General features: G+C 36.3%; 1 protein-coding gene across 7 annotated transcripts in view; it reads left to right on the top strand.

Annotated features, from left to right (window-relative positions):
- The window catches only part of NFIB (nuclear factor I B), a 171,087-nt gene that overhangs the window by 107,553 nt on the left and 40,866 nt on the right, over positions 1 to 22,668 (top strand). For all 7 annotated transcript variants that reach the window (XM_064402868.1, XM_064402867.1, XM_064402872.1 and 4 more), the window contains exons 4-7: positions 2,488 to 2,556; positions 4,628 to 4,748; positions 6,662 to 6,780; positions 20,442 to 20,573. In XM_064402868.1, coding sequence (XP_064258938.1) covers positions 2,488 to 2,556; positions 4,628 to 4,748; positions 6,662 to 6,780; positions 20,442 to 20,573 — 441 coding nt within the window. The remainder of the gene's footprint in view (positions 1 to 2,487; positions 2,557 to 4,627; positions 4,749 to 6,661; positions 6,781 to 20,441; positions 20,574 to 22,668) is intronic.

The following is a 22,668-nucleotide window of genomic DNA, read 5'->3' as shown; positions in this document are numbered from 1 at the left end:
TGTATGAATGAACACATGTACACATCTCTGTTTCTACATATAAAATCAAACATAAGCTTTTTCTTCTTTTAATATGAGCCTTGGGTCTTGTTCTTACTGTAATGATAGCTTGATTAATTTACACTTGGCTAAAGCTCCTCTCAAGTTAGTGTGGCTTGAATGAGAGATGTTGTGCTTCAAAGTAGTTGTGCTTGGATAAACAGCAGAGAAGTTCAGTCATGTCTCATTACCAGCTCCAGAGCTGGCTGTATGGTTGTGCACTGGCTTTCTGCCACACTTCACTTAAGAGCCAACTAAAATCAAGAAACCATTTTCTCTTTGGAAGTATCCCTTCCATGTAGTAATTTAGATTGTTCCTGCTGGAGGAAATAAGCAGAGAAAGGAAAGATTGCCACTGCTTGAGGAATTACTAGCATTCATCCAGCTTGCCTGATCACAGATTAAAAAACAATAACTGAGGAGAAAAGGAAAAGCAAAAATTTACTCTTTGCTTTTTTTTTTTTGTTAAATGGGCATACCAAGTTCTGTCAAATAAAGAAGTAAATATTTCAGAAGCAATGTCATGTTTTCATCCACACAAAAAAACACCAAAAACATTCATGGAGAAACAGTGCAAGAGAATGCATAAAATTAAGGGGAAGTCTTTAATTTCTTAGACACTGCAGATGGGCCGGCAATATCCAGGTGAAGAATGGTAAGAGAGAAATAAGTAATGGATATGGAGAAAATCTGTTTGAAATGAGAGACAGAGAAATATGAAAGGAGACGAATTAAAAAGGGAGAGAGACCCGAAGAGCTACTAGAGGGAATAAAGACATGCAGGAATAGTGTATGAAGTGACACTGACTTGGAGATGAAAAGGTGACTGCATTGGCAGAGCACTGTTCAGGATGATCCCACAGGCCTACAGTGCTCTGTACACCTGTGGTGCTTGGTCATGGGATGGTTCCCAGCTTGGAAAGACTGACATTCTCCTACAGGTCTGAGAGCGTAACAGAGATATTGGGAAATGTGCTTGGTGAGATGGACTCCTATTCTTTCAGCTAATGCTTTGTGGTACACTGTTTATACCTGCACTGGAAAATAACACCAGGGTGCTGGATGAGGCAGCTCTGTGAGACTAATAAGCAGGGAAAACCACTCTTTTTGCCATCTGCCCTCTTTTTGACCCTGGAAAGTGAGTAGAGGTTTCTTCAGATATACTAAGGACAGACCTCTCAGATGAAGTGTACTGTTTTTACAGTTACTTTTCTGATTATAGTGGCCATGTTTTTCCTAAATCACTTGAAGATAAAGCAGCAATTTCCAAAAGAAATACAAAGAGAATGGTACCAAACCACTGTTTTCTAAATCAGTAGATATTCCAGTACTTTTTGTTTATTTGTTTTGTTAGTTATCTAGAGTACTTTTACTTCTTCAAACATTAGGAGGAGAAAATTGACAGTTTATTTCCAAAAGAAAAAAACCTCCTGTGTTTATTCAGAAAAGAGACTAGAATAACCACAGTAAGAAATTCTTAGTGCACTACCTCACATGAAAAGAAATTAAAAAGTAACACTGTTGAAGCAGCAATGTGCACCAAGTATAGATCTAAATACTTTTGTTTGTAAATGGTTGTTATTATTACCTATGAAAGGCCACGATGCTATGTAAACTCAAATTCACTAATACATCTTTTGCAGTGATTATTAATGTGAGGTTTCCACAGAAACGTGGGTTTCTTGGCTGTCTTTGCATAAGATTACTAGTTACACTGCTGAGATAAGTCTTATCAGCTGCTGTTTCACAGCAATACTTCAACTTATGCCTGAATTTCATAGCAGAGAAAGTATATCAAATACATTTATCTTAGAATAAGTAAATACAGGCCAAAACAATAATATGTGTTTTCTTAAACATAGGTTTCTAGATGTGCAATTCAGTGTGTGGATAAACACACCCCACTGAATAGCTCAGCTGCTTTGTTCAGTTCCTGGTTTTCCTGGCAATAATAGAAAGCCCCTCATCTGCCTCAGAGATAACAATTTGGTAATGCAGGCTGTACTGTAAAGTCACAAACAGCAACGTGAGAGTTAAGTAAAAATCTCTTTAGCAGAAACGTATGCAAGGGCAGGACTGCTCTATGGGGAAATTGCTTATCCAGCTGATACTGGTTGTAGTCCAATACTGACTTAAATTTCCAGGTACTAGTAAAAGAAACTAGTTTTCAGACACTTTTTTGATGCATAGCTAGAGACTAAGTATATTGCTTGTTAGTTTTCGTGTTCTTTTTAAAAATTGCTCTATCATAGATCCTTAAAACTTTTTTGCACCTTTGCCTCAGTTTCAGCTCACATTTGATCCTGTGATCAGCTTTGGGTGCACTTTGATCTGTGTATTATTTTTCTAGGACTCTGTTAATACCATTGTTAGCTGGTGTATAAATCCGCCTATAGTTATTTATTAATCTTCTCATTATACTGACTATGTTTCTGTGGTCTTTTTCAGTGTACCTTGAGGACAGTTTTGTCAAATCTGGAGTATTCAACGTGTCAGAACTTGTGAGGGTGTCAAGGAGTAAGTTAACTTTTGTGTTTGTTTCCAAAGCCTGCTACAGTCAAGTGAAGGTTTCTTTCTTGAACTTCTTTCTCCACAACACGTAAGAGGCATAGGAAATGCCTACAACCATGCACAATTTTGTTATATTTTACCACAGTATTACAATCCATCTTGCACATGTTTGTAATAAAAAAATAGGTCTTCTCTCTCTTTGATTTTTAAAGATGGAATCAATTTGTTATATCTCCTTCTGCACACCTAATGGTCCGATGTTTCAATAAAATTACCATATGTAGCAAAACCTTCTATTGTTAGACTTAACAGTTTTTTAAGGATGCCCTACACATCCTTGGGCATTTCTAAAAGATTGGATTCTTATTTTAGTTTTTTTTTAATTTGTAGCTCTTAAAATAAAAATCACAGTGTGGATATAAAGGATGATCAGCAATCTAATAAATATTTATGTTTCTTTTAGTTTTAGCATTGGCTGTAACTGAATTTCTGATTACATTGTCTTGTTTTGCCATCAGAGATATTAGACATATGAACATGTAAAAACCTTCATAAATATTAAATATAAAAGTACAGGTGAAGCTTCAACTGCAGAATAAAAAAACCAAAAATATAAGATCTCTTTTGTTGACATCTAGCAGTTGTTATAACAGTCCAGCATAAAACATGTCCACATTTTCGTTTTGCATTGCTTCCTGACCCTTTCTTTTCTCCCTTTACTATCAACACTGTCAAAGTATTTCTCTCAATACTTCATTAGGAAGTAAAGAAGAATAGCTGAAAGTTATGCTTAGAAGTGTCCACAGTGGTGATACAACATTGCAAAGACTGAATGGTCCAGAAAAATCACTTTTCTGGTGAAGTGAGCATAAAGTCAGAGGTTTCTAAAATTTCTAAAATGTCTGTCCATATTTTGCACAGGTGTTAACTCATGCAGGGTTAGGGTGCTTGAGGAATTTAATTAACTTTCTGAGGCTTCAGATGCATGGGTTATTTAATTTTCTGTGGTCAGAAATGAATATTCAACAACTAAAATTTTGTTAAAGCCTTCAGCAAAATAGTGAGCATTGCAATCCTGCAGTGCTAAGACATATCCTTTTTTGTGCCTGCTGAAGATATGGTTTTGCTGTTATAGAAGGCTGAGGATGTGTGAATTGTAGCTTTCTTTTTGTTGTCAGGTGGTTAAGTACATTTTAAAGTATAAGGCCATTCAGGTTAAAAAAACCCCAATATTGTAATTATGCTATGAAACTGTGCATTATGGAGCTGTTATGCATTATATACTTCTAATAATAAGCATTAAAAGATGTGGTTTCTGTGGGATTTCTTTCCATGCATTTGTTTAACCTCAAGCCGCAACAGAGTTGTACTTAAACTGTCAGGAAAAATGCAAACCTTCAAATACATTACACAACGTGTAATTATTCTTTTAAGTGCCAAAGGTAGTTAAAATGCACAATGCACAGACAATGAATAAAGGTAAATACACCACAATATGTAATACATAATTTATTCTTGAATTACCAGAGTCTGTATGGTACACAGACCCTATCAGGAGGTGAAGGTAACACTGACTGTATGTATTTGCGTGTAGGTGTACATATGCAAAGCAGAACCTGTGGCACTGGGTGAAAGAAAAAGAAGGCAGAAAACCAGGCTGTCAACACAGCAGGTTATTTTTAATACAGCAGAGTTAACATTAGGGAAAAGGAATTAGTGTGTCTCTGAGTTTCTTCTTTCCACTTTTTCATTTCTTTAATAATAATACTAGCTGTCCTCACAAACCTGGCCTCATTAACTGTAGTGCTTGAGGTTTGTATTATCTTTTCCATATTGGTGACTCCATGCTATCTCTTATAAAATAAATGTATTCTATCTGCCTAACTGCTAAGTACTACAGAAGACAATTCCCTTTTTAAATACGTAATCATTGGTGCAACTGATTGTCTGTACTTGGTTTCCACAAGAGGCAGAAAATTAGGGACATGTAGTAACATCCTGATATTTTTCCAAGTGTTAGAAAAGATAGCTAAAAAGATAGATTATCTCTGACTTCTTATGATAATGTGTTTTACAGCACCAATAACCCAAGGAAGTGGAGTAAACTTCCCAATTGGAGAGCTTCCGAGCCAGCCATATTACCATGATATGAATTCGGGTGTAAATCTACAGAGGTCCCTGTCCTCTCCACCAAGCAGGTAAAAACTTGAAATAAGTACTAATGTGAACCATGTTTAATAGTGTAGGACAAGCAATCACAAATCCTGTCAACAGTCAACTGCTTTGTTAATTTCCTCTGATTTTGTGAGGCTAGCTAAGAGTGTATGTTGCCATAATCTCTGTACAGACTTGTAAACTATAAATTGTCATTTGAAATGTTGTCATTATTGCCTGTCATCTTGCAGGATATTGAAGATGGTGTAACTTTTTTCAGGGTTTGAAGTGCCCACTAAATCATCTTGCCAGGAGGACAGCTACACCTCCCAAAAGTGTTGCTGAGCTGCAGGAAGGTCTAGCACTTGGGAACATGCTGGCAGGGCTCAGAGTGGTTGCGGGCAGAAGGGCTGTCTTTCAGGGCTCCCTCTTGGACCTCTGTCTTGCAAGATATGTTTGGACAGATACCATTTGCCTAGAAAAGGTGTTAGGACAGGTATATAAAGACAAGGTGTTTCCATCTATAATAGCCCAGCTCATGCGACTGTGTTTCATGCCCTGCTTTTTTAGGCAGCATTTCCCAACAGAGTGGAAAGAAGGAGGAGCACGTGAGATAGTTACCGGTTAATTTTTTCTCAAGAGCCTCCCTTTAACTGCTACAGGTGATTTAATCTGAGGGACTGACTTTCTCCTTGTTCAGGATGCTCCCTGCTCCCATCTCTGAGAAAAAGTCCTGTTTCCTCCCTTGGGAGCAGCTGGTAGGCACATGCATATAGCTGTGCCTTGCTGTGCCCTCCTCCTGACTCGAGGATCATGTACTGTCTGTCAGACCCTTGGGGCCCTGTGGTTTTCTGAAACTGTCTGCTATACCATGAAATCACAAGCGCTATAAGAGCTGTCATTGTCCCACATTTCTGCACCCAGTCAGTCAGTCAGGAAGTGTCTGCACAGTGGGACAGGATTTAATAGGACTAACAGGGAGCTGAGGTATTCTTCCACCAGCACTTGATTCTTCTGAGTTATTTTGCTCATGTTCCCATATTCCATTCCATTATATTTTCAACTTGGCAGTTTACCAAATACATTTTAGAAACTGATTAATTAATTAGAATAGATGGATTAATTATCATAGTGTAGCAATAGCAGTTATAGTAGCAATAGCAGTTGTAGAAATAGTAGTAATAGGAGTAATAATAAATAATAATAAAAATAAAAAATTAATAAAAATAGTACCACACCATTAAAACCTTATTCTTGTTTTCTTTGGCAGTCAGTATAACAGCTTCAGTATATATTGCTATGAAGAAACTTGCTTTTCTCCACTGTATTGAAGTTCTTCCTCATTTTATATGGTGTGACTTGAAGTATAGGCCTTTTGTTGTTTTAATTAAATTAGTCAAAAATGAAAAGTATTTGTTTCAGACTAGCCCTTTTTGAAAAGCTTGGAAGTTTGACCTGATGAAATACAGTAAAGTATATTTTTTCCTCATTAACACAATCACAAAAGTTCCTGTTCTACCTTGGCCTTACTGGTAAGACTTTCCAGTGACTTGCTTCAGGGTTCCTGTATAGAGTTTAGTACCTTCATGACACAATCTGTCTTTGGTAGGCTACAGGAACTGGTTTATTGGTTGTTCCATGAAATGCTGCAGACTGCTATATTACCCATTCATGTCATCTTTGAAATATTTAGTCATGTGAATAACAAAAATGCATACCTACATCATGTATTATTACCATTACCTGTGCAAGTTAATATAAGTTATAATATCCAGGGGTTTGTTTTGTTTTGGTTTTTTTTTTTTGGTTTTTTTTTGGGTTTTTTTTTTTTTTTTTTTTTTTTTTGGCTTTGGTAGTCTGAATTATTCTCTGAAATATTTGTAGAGATCCAGACAGTTTATATACCACTACTAGGTGAATATTATATTCACTCAGAAATCTCACAATTCTTCAACAGCAAAAGACCCAAAACTATCTCTATAGATGAAAATATGGAGCCAAGCCCCACAGGAGACTTCTATCCTTCTCCAAATTCACCAGCTGCAGGAAGTAGGACATGGCATGAAAGAGATCAAGGTGAGTAGCATGGAATTATTTTACCTTGAATTATGCTCAAATATAGCCAATTCATTGCTGCAGTGAATCACTGCCATTTCATTGCTGCAATAAAATGATGACTTTTTAGAATAATCTTTTTTTCTGTGTGGTGTATGTATTTGCTGATTTTGTAAATGTATTTAAAACCAGCAGGATATTGTATAAACGTCCACCATAAACAATACCATTATTATTTATACTACATTAAAAAAAATCTTTTCTATCTGGTGACAGACATATTGTTTGAAAAGACGTGACAAATGAGGTGCTTGATATGCTTGTCTGTTCTGTGATCATCCCAGTAGACTTTGGAGTCCAGTGCTTTCAGAAATCAAAGTATCTCCTTAGTATGATTACTAAGACATAAGATTACACCATTTCTGTATTACCATGGCATGGACATTTAGTCTCTACCATGTGATTCAGAATAGATCCAATAGGTTTTTTCTGAAGATCCCACATGTAGCTCTGTGGGTCTCTATCTGAGGGGATTGGTAAGTGGTGGCGTGTTCTGGGTTATCCAAAGCAACAAACATGCTTACGTGGAGAAGAAAGTTGTGGCTGCCAAAAGCATGAAATTAACTGTCATAACTTTCATGTTTTCTTGATGCTTTATAAACCCAGGTGCCAGTGCAGTCTTTCCCCTCCCCTTTGTTATGTCAGAATGTGTTTAAACTCATATATTTGAACAGTGTTGGTGAATGGATGCTGTGCCTGAGGTACTGCAGCTGTCTGGAGAGACTGTGACATGTAAAGCATATATGTAAAAGAGAAATAGAGAAAAAGACATGCATTTCCTTCCTTTGTGAATCTTTCAGTATTTGTCCTCAGTTTTCACATCCACTGCTGATCATTGCTCTCAGTTCTTCAGCAACTGAGTGATCCTTTGGACTTACCTTGTTTTTATATAATTTTAAAGCTTCTTAAAAAAACACAAAACAACAGCAAAAAAAAACCCCCACCACTACTACCAACAGCAACAACAACAAAAAAACAAAAAACCAAAAAAACCCCAAAAAAACCACAGCTCTTTTTTTTTTCCCCCTGCTAAATTTCCTCTGTCATCTCCACGTGCAAGGAAACATCTGACTGGTATTTCTTTTAGTTGCCAAACTTTCACATTTCATTTTAGTGGATCTCCTTTTAATCTGCTTTCGCCTACCTTCATATTTGTGTTCTTACTATTAAGCTGTTCTCACTCAGTGTTAACTAGTTTTTTCTAGTTTAACTAGTTCTTTTTCTTTTGTACTTAATTTTTTAGGGAGCCTCTCATACTTATTTTTGACTGTTTGAGGCATTCACATTTGTATTTTTTAAAAAGAGGCTTGCCTGTGGTTTTGCATAACCTAACTTAAGAACAGTAAAAATAGGAGATCTGTCATCCAGAATCTTCGTCCTTATGCAAAATATTTTTCTCTGTGAATGCTACCTGTTTTGCCATTAAACTTTTTTACAATTTTCATGAAAGACTGGATCCTACCTCAAGTACATTTTTTATTTTCTAGATAAATTATTTTTTTATAGTTGTAGGGAAGACAGCTCATTCTCTTTCAGGTATCCTCATTTGTGAAATGAAGTAGTTTTGTGCTATGGTGTGAGCTATAGGGGCTTCTGGGAAGTGCTCTGTCAAATAGACTCCTGAGTGCAAGTCCTGCAGACAGAGCCTTTCTCAGGTGATCTCTATAGTTCCCAAGTATCTCAACTGCGTTTTAAGTTTTGAATCATTCTGCTTGCAAATAATTATTTTTCATGAACACTGGATTTGTTTATGTTTGTATGAACTTCACATTACAGTTATCAGTAGTGAAAAATGTTATGATTTAAATTGCTTGAGTGTATTTACAATGAACCTTTACTTAGTTTCTGTGTCATTAGGTAGTTAGACTTCTGGAGTGAAAGAGCTTTTAAGATGCTACATAAAACAGGGAACTCCAATATGAGAAAGAAAGAATAAAGAAGATAGACTAAAATCAGTGTGTTTTACTTTTGCTTCCTGGAGTTCACATCCTTCCCTGAATGTCCTGTCCTCCAGCACTAATGGGCTTAGTGAAATTTTACCAGATCCCTTCAGAGAGATTGCCTTTAAGCCACTATTAGGGACTTTCTTATTTTATTTTTAAGATGTTTTTCCATTCCTGCAGAGGCACAGATACTGCACTGTCCAGTGCAAAATCGTTGTACTGGGGGAAATAGAAGCCTTTTGCCCCTAAAAAGTTATGTTTGTCTCTGATCACTTACTGAGATTATCGTGCTGCTGCAGAAACACCATAAGTACTACCTGCAATGCCTACCCTTGGTGCCTGGGCTTAGTGGGAAGGGGTGTGGGGGAGCTCCTGGCATATTTGTTCTGCTGCTAGTTTGTTAGATGCTCGATATAATCTTCATGGCACTGATTTAATCTCTCTGGTGACCAGTTGTATGACCTAAAGGACTAACAGATTAGGTTAAATATTAGAAAAAGTTTCTTCACACATATGGTGATTGGAACAGGCTCCTCAGGGAAGTGGACACAGCTCCAGTCTGACAGAATTCAAGAAGCATTTGGGCAGTGCTCACATACACATGGTTCTTGGGGCTGCCCTGTGCAGAGCCAGGAGCAGGACTTCGCTGATCCTTTGTGGGTCCTTTCCAGCTCTGGATATTCTGTGATGATTCTATTACTTATGTGTATCTCTGTAAATGCTCCTTTCAGACACAGATGTTTTATCATGATATTGTATTTATGAAAACTTGTTTTCTGCTTCCATATGCCTCCAAACACAAAGATAATACAAATAAATTTTGGAGGTGGTTTCTATACCAGAGATCTCACTTGTGTTATTTCCTTTTTATCTATGTAAATCTGTGTGCTATATGAGGTTAGGGAGAAATGAAAAAGAAATAAGACTTTTGGGATCACATTTGTGTTTATCCAGTGTCAACAAGGAATGATCATGTAGTCATATCAGACACTGCTTCTTCAGGCAGTATCCACAGGTCATCAGCACCAAAAATGCAAATTGTTTCACAGTACCCACAAATAAATATGTCTCTGGATATCATGTTTATGGGTAAATGGCTTCTCTAGCACTCTAATGCAATTTTAACTTTTCTAAGACAGATGACATCAGGAGTAGTGTGGATACTAAAATATACCATTGTTTATTTCAGTTTCATTGTCTCAGTTTTGGACTTGACAGAGAGAGGTTTCTAAATTCTGAAATGAAATATATTTAGTTTCTTCATCACCACATCTAAATGTAAAGTATTTTCATAAAATCTGAAATTACATAGTTTTGAAAGACTCTTTTATCATTATGGCTTTTCACATCTTTATTTAACTATTTCTAAAATAACAGAAATGTCATGAGTGAGGTAGTTTGGAACTGGATAGTTGCAATAAATCAGTGATATCTGAAACATATTTGAATAAAATATTTAGAATTTTTCTGGGTGTCTGAGGGGCATTCTAACAATTTTGATAGAGAGAATGAGACAGAAATTAATGAGCAACACAGAAATATGCTGAAATTAAAAGCAGGACAGAGGAGAAGTTTGCAGTAGGGTGAAACAGGTTAGATCAACCTTCCATTGCTTTGAAAAAAAAAATCATAGTTTAGTACATAAGAAGTCTTTAGGAGAAGAGTGATTTTTTTATACTCATGATAGGTTTTATAACTCCTGTGTGCAGGCATGCATCATGAGGGTCAGGGATATGATTACAGGAGTACTTGTGGTGTAACTAGGATGTAGCATTTGTGAAACTAAGAAAAAGAAATCTAGCCCAGTTACTGTAAAATATTGCTCATACCAAACTCTGCTTTCAGCTGTAAAACTCTAGACTGTCCTTTTGCTGTTAGCTGTCTTCCTGTCATAGTACTTCCAAAAATGTTTTGATAAGATTTCCAGATGTTGTGCTTTATGGTCTGTTTTGGGGGAGCTGTCTCTTTGAAGTTGGACAGAAATAAGCAGGCGTACCCTAAAAATAGTAACTTTATAGATGGCATACACTTGGTAAGAAACAAATCCACAAAGAGTTATGTTACCAATCTGATATAAAAATATAACCCCCCTCTAATTAACCAAAATTAACATGAAAAATGTTTTAATTTTTTTTATTCATTGAAGTTGGATTATTGATCCTTATAGAAGAAAATAAAATCTTATGAAACCATGATACTGTCCTGGACATTTGCTTCACTGGCTTGCAAAAAAGTTTGTGACTATTTTAAAAATACATGTAACCACAAGAGTATGTGTAACTGTTTCAAAAACAGATTTAAAAAAATACTGTGGAATGACAGTGTTGTTTTTTATTTTGGCCACATCCAGTCAATGTGGGAAGATTCTGTAGTTTTTGCCATTATTTTTTTCTATGTTGAAATACTAAAAAATATGCTTCTATTTGTGTGATTTTTTGAAACAGATTTGAGGTTTTTTGGTAGCGCAAATAGGTGGGTTTATAACTGCAGAGATTTCTCCCAAGACTTTTGCCATTAGCCTTTCAAGTAACTAACTGTCCTCCAAAAATTCTACAACCCAAGAAAGGGAAAAGTCATCTATGAGAATTGTGCATTGCTTAGAAGTTGAGCCCTAACATGACAATTGGGATTTCAATTGCTATGTCTTCTGTCAGATATTGTACAAGTTATTTTTTTTTCTCTTGTGTCTTGTTTCTTCCAGCTGGATGTCTGAATAACTTCAATAATGTCTGGATCATGTCTTAAATCTCCATCAGTTAGAAATACATCTATGTCTAATAACTAATTTGCTGTAGATCTCTCCCAGTCTTCCTTTCTCCAGGTTGCTGCTACTGAATTCTTCACTATGTTTCCATATTAAACAAAATTTTAGGTTCCTGCACACGTAAGATTTTGTGAGATAGGTATAAGTTTCTGCCTGAGTAAAAGTGATGAGTGTTTGAGCAATTTAGAAATTCTATGTAGTAGAGAAAAATATTCCCCTCACAATTTAGAAGAGGAAGTTACCAAAAATCTAAAATGTCTCCAGTGACTAGTGCAGCGGCTAAAAAATATTTAGGATTTAGTAGGCTAATTACTGTTGCTGAACGTCTTGATTTACTAACTGGCAAGTTAATCAGATGCTTTTTTTCATAACTTTTAAGGAAACAGGAATATCAGAAAAGAGAAGTGTGCACATCTATGGCCTCCTTTCTGAAAGCTGGCTTAAGAAAATTCATTAACATAATTGCAGACAATTTCTTTATTTGTTCTTGAGATCTGTTTTACTGTTATAGTGTTTCAACACTGTGTATGTTGGAAATAAATATAACTGTTTTCATCAATGCACACTGCTCATGACAAAAGTGGAGAGATTCATGTGGATTTCCATAGTAGTCAAGTGACTGGAAATACTGAATATCAATATACAATGAACTGAATTTTAATTTTACAGTTTCTTCATCATGTTCATTCTCTTACACCTCACCCACCTCTATCAACAGTCAAGAGCCAAGATGCCATCATTCCATTAAAACTGAAACAGCTGGACCACCTTCACCTGTTGCTTGGCCAGCATCTGTTGGACCCTTCACTTCTCAGGTCCCGACATCCTTTGCTGGACACTCCTCTTCTGGACACTTGTCCCCTTTTCCTTTCTCCCCATCCACTGGAAACTCCTTCCCCACTGGGGTTCTTCCTGATCATTGCTTCTTTCTTGGGTCTTCTTCTCATCAACTGTCAAGGATGGATGTTCTCATTTCTGAAGTGAGGGAACTAAAAGAGGAAGTAGTTAATGTAGTCCAGGAGTTGAGAACAGTAACAGAGCACCTTGGCTTTTTGGTATCCTGTATTGGACAGGGTTCAGGATTTTTTCCAGCACCTGATGCTCCTTCTGAGGGTTAATACTTTAGAAACAAACTCTCCATCTAACAGAATCCAGCTTGCAAAGGTTTACCTTGATGAATATCTGTTAAATGCCATTCTCAAAATCCTTCTTTGTCAAAGTACGTTTGAAAGCAATTTGTGTCTTGTTAGTAGCTTGTTGCTTCTACCTTTGTATATTTTATTATTTCAAAATACTCTTTAAACAATGTATAACACACACACATATATTTCATATCTGTGTATCTCTATATAATACGTATCATTTTATGTGTTTTCAACTAGTATGAGAGGATTATTTTCAGCACTGTAGTCAAATACTACCACTTGATAAATTTTCATAACTTCAGATTTGAAAAATGAGAGATACATTTCACCAAGACTAACTTCTTGAAGTGTATTTCCAGAGTAAATTCTTAGCCATGGCTTGTGTGAACCTGTTGGCTGCTGTGCCTCTGAAAATGGCATCATGGCAACAAGCAATAGCCTTAATGAGGAAGAGTTACCTGAAAGCCCTATTTGAGTTCTCCTTGTTCCTCATTGCAGAAAAAGATGCTGGCAGAGTTCAGTGCATGAACTTTGTCTAATTCTTGAAAATAACGTTAAATGTTGGGATAGTTTAAACAAATCCAGGATCAATAGGGATTTTGTTTTCTTTTGTTTTCTATAAGTGGCAGTTTTGCAAGGAAAGCTGCTGGTACCTGGAATAAGTCAAACATTATTTTTATAAAGATTAAAAACACTTAAAGCTTGAAAGACACTAAGTATAGAAAAATAGGTGAAGGATCTCCAAATGCTTATTTAATGAAAATACAGGGAAATAAAAACATACCATGAACAGGATGGCAAAAATGTTACCTTAGAATGAGTAAGTTGCTTGTGCATCGAGAAAATTGACATCCTGCATTATTGAGAGTGATGTTAAGTTTATGCTGTCTTCAAAAAACAAAGGAACAAAGATTATATCTGTTCTTCTGTATTTAAAAATCAATTTAGACACATTTACAACTTGTTCATAAGTATCGTCAAGTATTCAGAATAGCAGATGGGGAAGTTTTTCTTTTGGCCAGAGCAGGGACCTGACTTTTCCTTCAGCCCATGAACACTTTAAGTTTCCAACTGAATGAAGAGTGTTTAGAAATATAAACAGAAAGACAAATATAGTTGGAGATGCAGTAGGATGCCTACAAAAAAGGTTTGCTTTTTTTTGCATTCCTGGAAATTACTGTTATTTGCTCAATAAAGTCACTGTAAAAAATCTCATTACAGATTCTTTGTCTTTTGTTTTGACAAATATATTGTGGAAAGACCTATTACTCAATGTTTCCTATGTGTGATTATTGAGGTGAATACACTCAAGGTCTCCATATTGATCAATGAAAGATATTAGTGCCAAAGGGAAATTTTTCTTGTATTTATGGCTGTTATCCTGTGATGAATTTTGTATCATGGCAACATCTTGTTATCTGGGTGGTAGACATCCTTTGATTGAAATGAGTGATAAAATGAATATCTTAATGGAAGATTTATCCCAGGAGCTATTATGTGTAATTTTCTCATTCCAATTTTGCTGAATGAGAGATTTAAGATTCAGTATTTTGAAACTGATAATTTCTTTTTAGAACTTTAGGGTATGTGTAAGTCTGCATAATTTAATGTATTTGCTTATTGAAAGAAGAGGTTTTGAAATTTATTGGGCCTCTCTTTTCATTCATAGATTCTGTGTTTCTGTGTTTGTATATAGATATACTTGAAAAGGTACTTTTTTACTGCTTTCAAACAGCCTGTATCAAACTTGATCAAAGCTTGATTTCAGTTTGACTTAATGATTTTGTATCCATTCAAAACCATTCCCCAGATGGATCAACAATTAATGCCTCTTAAAATATTACTAACTGTTACCATTAGAGATTATAATAGTAATAAAAAGATTTAATAATCTGAGGTCTTCTAAATCAACAAATTCCCTCATATTATTTTATCTCAAATAGCTGTTTAATGTTATTGCATTAGAAAGTGGAAATACTTTTTTGACTTTGGAAGTTATGATTACAGTATTAATTTTGTTTTCTGGCCAAGGTCCTTGGAGTCTCAGTCTTAATGAAATGTTACAGCTGTACATTTTTTCCTGAAGTCCAGATGACTTTCTGTAGGATAACTTAATAAATGACTAAAATGTACTCCAAAGTCTTTGCAACATTTTTGGTTTTTTAGGAACATTTTTCTCATTCTTCACAATGCTCTTCTATCACAGCTGTATACATGAATCACATCTCTTAACAGTGATTCATAGCAGATGAAATGGCCCACTCTGTTTCTGAAGTGTAAAGATAAATAAAAAAGTACTCAAGTACCTGAAATACACTGGAGTTGTTTAAGGGTTTTTTATGGCAGTGGCTTTTTTAGTGATTCTATTTGTTCTGGCAACACAATATTTTTTTGGTCTTATGCCTTTTATCTCTATCTCCAAAGTCAGCCTCATTACTTGCAGTGCCTACTTCCATGTTTAATAGGTAGTCCCCCACTGAGCTCTGTGTTAGTCCCAAGTACTTCCCATACAACATCTGATGGGCTGTGGTACAGAAGTGGTCGGATGAACTGAGTCTGCAGCTGTAGGAAGATGTGAGACAGGAAAGGATGCAGGGGTGCAGCTGGTCCCTGTGGGTTACTGATAGTGGGTGGAGACATTCTCACCTCCTTCCAACAGCAGCATCCCAGTTCCTAATGATCTCCATGATAGCATCTGCAGCTTGGGGGGGGTCTCACAGCAGGACTGTGTTTCTGGTATGAGATGAGGTTGAGGAAAGGTGAGGAAGGCTGGCCAGCTTTATCTAGAAGATTAATGCATGGGAAAAAAGGTATGTTTTCTCCTCACAGGAAAAAGTGCAGATATAGTAACATAGTCATGCTAATTATAAGCCCCTCCTGGGTGTTTTACTGTTACTTCCTGGTGAGAAGTGGTGAGGTGTGTTTAAAAAATGAGAATGAAGAATTGCTGCCCACAGCCTTTACAGGACAGTGTACCATAGTTTCAGCCTAATCTTGGTGGGAATAGCTGTAAATTTACATAGACATAACCTCTTCAGTATGGCTGTTAATTACCTATATATGATATTGTCAAACATCAGTTATGAGATTAGATCTGTACGTCCTGTCCTATAGCTAGACATTTTTTGAAATTATTTTGGGATGGGGAAAGTTTTGTTGCCCACATATTCAATATTAATGGTTTTATCTGACCATCATAGCTTTGGTCATCCCCCATTTTATAGATACCTTTCTGTTAAAATTGAAAAAAAATTGAAAAATTAATTTTTAGAAATGGGTATGCAGGTTTCTCAATTACTTTAGTTTAAATATCCATGCACTAGATTATACTTTCTGAAAGCTAGTGCATATAATTTTAACAGGAACTGTACTGAGTTGTTTTGCTTTCTGTGCATAAAAAGTAGGATAGTCAGCAATGCAATGGAAAATTTCAGTTGTCCAACTTTATACAGCTAGTCACAAACACCAGCAAAGAGTGTCCTACATTCATTCATACAGGGACTTGTCTGAGTTTTCCACCCTGCCTCCCTATATCCCTCCTTCCCCAGTATGCTGGGAGTTGTAAGGGCAGGTAGATAAAACCCTTCTGTCTCTTGTCTAGACCCCTTTCTGCTGAGGTAAAGAAAATCTTCAAGGTAAACACAGCCCACAGAATGTTACTGTTGGCAAAGGAGTACAGTATTCTGCAAGTTCATGTGGTTAAGGATGAGAAGAATGGCAGGTCTGCTCCATGTAAAGGGTTCTAACTTTTGTGTTTCGGTTGTCTGGAAGTTGTTGTATCACTTTCTTCTTGTATGTATATTAATACTTACAGAACAAAGCAAAATAAACCAGTGTAATTTATTATATGACTAATGAAAAAATAAATACTTCAGTTGCTGTTGCAATTAATTTATTAATTTTACTGTAGCTTTTCTGAATTGCAGTATTGTTTTAGTGTTTTTCTTGACAGCTTACAATACTGAAAATGACATTGGTAGAAATTCTAGTCTAGTTTCTCTTAGATTTTTGAATACAAATCTCAAAAAATGATACATTGAAATGGTTTATCTGTTGTGAAATCGCATAATAGCACAACAGAGCATTTGATTTGCCTTGGGCATGGTTCCTGATGGGAAAACAGGTATCACAGTCTGGTAGACTGGATCGTGTAATATCAGAGGTGGGTCTGTGAAAATAACATTGGCGCTAAGTAGGCTGATTTGAAAATGGGAGGTTATCAAGTCTTCATACACTGAAATAGTCTAATCTAGTATAAAATTTTTGCATGTAAAATGGTTTTCTACACTTGATGTAGAAGTAAAAGTAAAACTGAGATCAGTTTTTAAAATGTGAAGTAAAACAGATCAGTCTTTTGAATGTGAAGTGAGCAGCTGTTTCCAAATCCTAACACTGGTCCTAAAGTACAAAACAGTCTCAGCTGCTAAGCAGTATGCATGCAGCTGCATTACTCTTTTGTTTCTATCAAAAGTGAGTACAAAGGCCTTCACCTTGAGAATTGTTAAAACATGTTTCAGAAATCCATAGCATGGAATTGATCATGACTTGTTCTGCTTTATTTTGTTGATTTTTCATTCTGGAGAACCTCAATTACCAGAATTTTTCATGGAAGTAAATAAATTTTTAGGAGGTCTTATCTCTAGTTCAAGATAACACTTACACTGAAGTGGAATGAGACACCAAGTCAAGTATTAGGGCACAGATTTGTAAAAGGGATGAGCTAGTTGCAGAGACTGGTTTCTGTCTGATATGGAACAAGAACTCTAAGCCACTCTTTCTATGTTACAAACATCAAGTATCTCAGACACCCAGCTGTTCCGGCACATCTCTCTTTCTTTAGTATTTATTCATATATCCATATAAAAATGTGTCCCCACTGCTTTTCTTCCTTTGTGGAGAAGAAAAATGAATTAAAATGTTCTGATTTTCATGCTTCTTAGTTTTCATCCAGCCACAGTGCCAAGTCTTTAGGGCAGATATAAGAATGCCTTTTTTCAGTAAGGGAGAGGTGGTTGTCAGTCACTCAGCTGTCAGTATTCAGTGTTAGGTGCCTTATTAAAATGCACAGTTGAGAAATACATAATGCTTAAAATGTTAAAGGACATCCTACTGACCTATCAGAAAACTGGTGATGCTGGTTCTGCCTGTGCAAAGTGGCTTTGCTCTTTCTTCACCTGTGCAGGTGTAAAGCAAAACAAATTCTCCTGAACATGGTGGGATTCCTTGTCATTACACAGACATCCAAAGTGAATTCAAAATTCTACTGAATTTTTCACTTGCTTCACGCAAGAGTATCTATCAGATGAGGTGAAGACTGGCTGTGATGTATGTAGTGTATATTGCCGCCAGAAATCATTCATCAAGTACTGCCTCTGGAAAAGAGCGGTTCATTTAAAACTGTAGCATGGAAGTATGTCCCTTACAGCTTGACAGTGGTGCTTTGTACTCCATAGTTTTTTGTCCTTCATGATGGTGATAAATACTGTAAGCTGAATATGGGTTTATCTTACGTTCTCTGGAGGTGATGCTCCACTAGTGAGTTGTAAATAAATCTTTACAGATTGTTGTTTGCAAGAGTGTACCTTGTAAAGAAAGGCTTGTGAAACCAAGCTGTAGAAAATATATTAATAAGAAGATTTCTAGAATTAAAAGATTGAAAGATATTTATTATTTGTTTATGGAATCTTCTAGCTTGTCTCATAAGCATCTCTCATAAGCAAGAAGGAGGAGCTGCTATGCTGTGGTGGTGATCAAGAAAGCAAGTCAGGTGTCCAGAAATAGGCAGGTGGATGTTTAAACTTGCCCTGGGTCACGGTTCAATTCCAGCTGAGTTCTCCTTACAGGTGGCTTGCCAAGTGTTGTGCCAAGATGACATTCATCCAGAAACTGCCTGAATGGCAAGCTGCTTTAGACTCAGGAAGAGGGTCTTTGCTTTGATGAGGAAATTGCAAAAATTCATGTCTCATTAGTGTTTCCTAAGGTTCTTTGGAAGTGAACAACAGTCTAATTAAAGGCTGATGTAAACATGTTTCTGCACTTTCCCTGCAGCATTTTATCACATTAGAATTGATCAAAATTGTTGCCTTGGGCTGTCTTGAGCAGCTATACATCTGGAGCACCATTTGTGCAAGCTGCTGATGAACAGGCTACATATGCTATGTTTCACAGCAGCTCTTCTGCCTTCCTACGTAGGCAGATTTACCTTGTTGGAAGATGAGATGTTCTAACTATTTTTATTTGCATAATCCCTTTTTACTTTGATGTAATGCTTTAGAATGTATAACATGCTACCTGTTTGGTTGCCTGTGTACTGTATCTCCAAATATGAGAATACAAACAATTGTGATTTGGAATGAGAATTTCACATTTGAAGAACATTCCCAGCAGGACAGGACACTGTGTCTGATTAATTTTGACCTTAAAATGCCTTTGTCCAAGTGCTTTTGACATCTTTCTGCTTTTCATCTATATTTCAGATATTTTCTCCTGAAGTCTGTTTTGTTTTCATTCTCAAAGTAATAAGGATTGGAATCCCTTCCTGAAGCTTAAAAACACATAAATAATTTTTCAGCAGCATTGTTGAAGATATGAACTTTTCAGGGTATTCAGGCACTCATCAGACATAGTAGTCAGGATCAAAGTGGAGGGTGGGAATCGCAGGGGATGTGGAGGGTCCCAGGCAGAATCTGCTCTGGGTCTAGTGCCGGTGCCTGGGCAGGGCTGGACAGCAGGATAGGGCAGGGTAAAGAAGTGGACTCTCAATTTCATGCTCTAAGTTCAGTTCAGAAAACACTGGTCCAATTTGGTCTCGATAAGACATTCACATTTTCCAGGCCTGTCTTAGCAGAATAGAGTGTGCCAATATTAAAAGGGTCAAAAATAATTTAAAAAATAACATGGTCCATGTAAGAAAGTAAACTGCAATATGGCCCCTGTCCAGTAAAGTGCTTAAGTAGTTACCTCTGCTTTGAACATGAGTTAGTCCATTGATTTGAAATGGAACCAGTTACAATATTGATATCTGTTCCATATTTATATTGTAATTATATTTGAAATAATTTGGTGCAAAGACCAACAAATATTGATCAATTAATGTAACTTGCAGAAAAATCCAGTATTTTTGCTCTGGGGAATTTCAGTAAGCTTGGTAGAAATCATACATTTGTCCCTACCAGTGTGTTATCTTCACATAGTGAGCTCTAAATAAATGTTTTTATTGGTAGGGAAACTCAAAGGAAGACGTGACAAGACCATCTTTGAGACATGGGAAATATGAAAATAGTATGGTTTTGGGAAGAGTAAAGAATAAGTTTTGAAGTAATAAAGTAATAAATACCATATACCATATACCAAATACCATACACTGTCATGTGTATGGCAATTACCTTACACACCTGAGTGTAGGTGTTCCATTAAGACATGCAATAAAAATTAAGTGGCTGTTGAAGGAACAGATGATTTGGTGATGTTCTGGGGAGCGGAGGATTGTCTAGGGAAGTTCTAAAGACATACATTTCTTAACTATTTGGCTTGTCTGGTATGAAAAAAAGTAGTTTCAGTTTTGCAGGACAAGGACCTGTTAGGACATTATTTTTAATTCTTAAACTTGAAAGCAGTAATTTAAAATTATTTTTTCACTGTAAGGGATTTAGATACTCATACGATATTTCTGCAAGAACAGCAAAAAGAAATATCTTCAGTATATAAAATTATGTGTCCTGAGGCAGGCTCCTAAGCTAATATTACTGTTACATTGTTTTTTTGTTGTAGATATGTCTTCTCCTACAATGAAGAAACCTGAAAAGCCTTTGTTTAGTCCTACTTCTCCCCAGGATTCTTCATCAAGACTGAGCACTTTTCCCCAGCATCACCACCCAGGAATCCCAGGAGTTGCACACAGTGGTGAGGCTTATGGAGGAGGAAATAAAAACCTCCCTGTTCATTTGCTTTGTTCTCCTTTCCTATAATCAGATTGTGATGCATTTTTGCAGTCTTTCTTAAATACCTAATCCAATTTATAATACTGGTGAAAATAAAAATGGAAAAGGTTAGGATATCCTTGCAAGAATGTTCATTTAGCTATTCAGGTAATCTGACTGCTGGAAGTCACTAAAAAGGATTTAGGATTAACCAGTAAATAAAATTAACTGTACAATGCATAAAGAAACTGACAGAGGAAAAATCCTCCCTTTATTTCATCCTTTCACCTAAATCCCTTTTTTGTTATTGTTGCTATGACTATATTGTATTTAAATACCAGAATAGGCACAAGAATACACAAGAGAAGTCACAACCATGTTCACTATGTGACACAATGAAATAAGTACCAGGGTTTCTTTTGAATGCTGAGTCTAAAGAGTCCTGATTAAGTATTTTCCAACACCTGTTTTCTGAAATAATTAGTAAATCCATAGCAAAAATTCACTTGAAGTAAGGATGGAATGTGTGAAATGTGACAGAATGCATGTTGTCTTGAGGGTTTATCAGTAATGACAGGGTAATTCCAGCATCATGGACTGTTTAATTTTATAGGTGAGACTGACTCTGGTTTTCAGATGAGAGCACAGTCCTCAGGAGTGTCCCTTCAACATCTCATAATGTCTCCTTGACATAAATTGCATATAAAAGTTTTAATTTCTTGAGCAGAGCTGAGTGACTAGAGTAAAGCAGATTTGAAAACTTTGGTTTTTTTCTTCACATGCAGTTTTTCTTTGAGAAGTTTCTGTTTTATTTTTCCTCCATGGTTTGAAGTGACTCCCTTTAAATTCATGTATAAAGACTATTTTCCCCTTAATATCAACTTATTTTTTATTATGAAATGGTCCTGGACTCATTCTGGTTGCTCTGAGGTTTTCACTACCAGCAAATATTCAAGCATATAGAGATGATGGGTGAAATGGAAGGGACAAATTTCTCTTAATTTGTATTTGTTTTGCATAGCTCTGACATGCCAATGCAGTCATTAGTATTTTTTAACTGAACTTGGTGGGGCTGTCAGTAAAATGAACCTGCTAAAAAAAACCAACAAAACCAAAAACCCCCAAAAAACCCAATCAACCCAAAAAAACCCCCAAAACCACTTATGAATATACCTTTATATTAAATTAAGAATATAGTTTTATAATATACCTGCTTGAGTGACAATCATAACCTATCTTGTGGGTGAATTATTTAATTGCTGGGAAACTCCATTTTAATCTTTGTAGCCTGTTCCATTATGCCAATAAGCAATGCCTAAAAATATAGGAAGTCCTTAAAAAATTAAGCTGGAGAAACCCAGAGATGTGAAAGGTGTTCCAGAAGAGCAATGTTGATGTGCTTGTGCTGATGCAGTAGAGAACCATTGAACAGTGTAGAAATGACCTTGCTTTACAGACCTGATTTTGTATTTTTCCACTAATGAAAATGGAAACTCCCTGTCTCTTCTCCATTTCCATTGAATTAGGTACCTCTTGTTGTAATACACCAAGTGTGTGCTCTCTAGGTGTGCAGTAAGGGCAGAAAGTGTGTGCTTGTGCAGTGTGACAGAAGAAAGCTCTACACTTCCAGACTGACAACAGGGCACCAAAAGACAAGCTGTACCTTCCTTGCACTGTGGAAACATTGTTAGTTTAGACTCCGCACACAGTGTTTAGGCAGAAAATTCTATGTTTGTAGGGGCTGGAAATAAAGAGAATGAAAAGAATAAAAAATGTGTAGGGTAGATAATTTTTTTATTAAAGACAATTTTATTGGGCGGATTGGTTTCTGAGGGACTGAAGTTGAATGTTCATTAACATTTTCATAAAGGTCAGCAACTGTTTGTGGCAGTATTAGTGGGTAGATATTGCCCTGTCCCCGAATGAGGCAGGTAGATTGCAATGCAGTGAGGAGTCCCCGTTTCTTGGGGCTTGGTGGTTTTCCTCAGTGTTGGAGTGCTGTAAATAAAAGTGGGGGCTTTATTTAGTATTTGATTTGATTTTCTCCAGGGCTCCAGATGGGAAAATTGGGTAATTGG

The sequence above is a fragment of the Passer domesticus genome, chromosome Z (genome assembly GCF_036417665.1).
Source record: "Passer domesticus isolate bPasDom1 chromosome Z, bPasDom1.hap1, whole genome shotgun sequence".
Classification (NCBI taxonomy): domain Eukaryota; kingdom Metazoa; phylum Chordata; class Aves; order Passeriformes; family Passeridae; genus Passer; species Passer domesticus.
The sequence above is the reverse complement of the archived record's forward strand: the minus strand, read 5'-3'. Positions and strand labels throughout refer to the sequence as shown.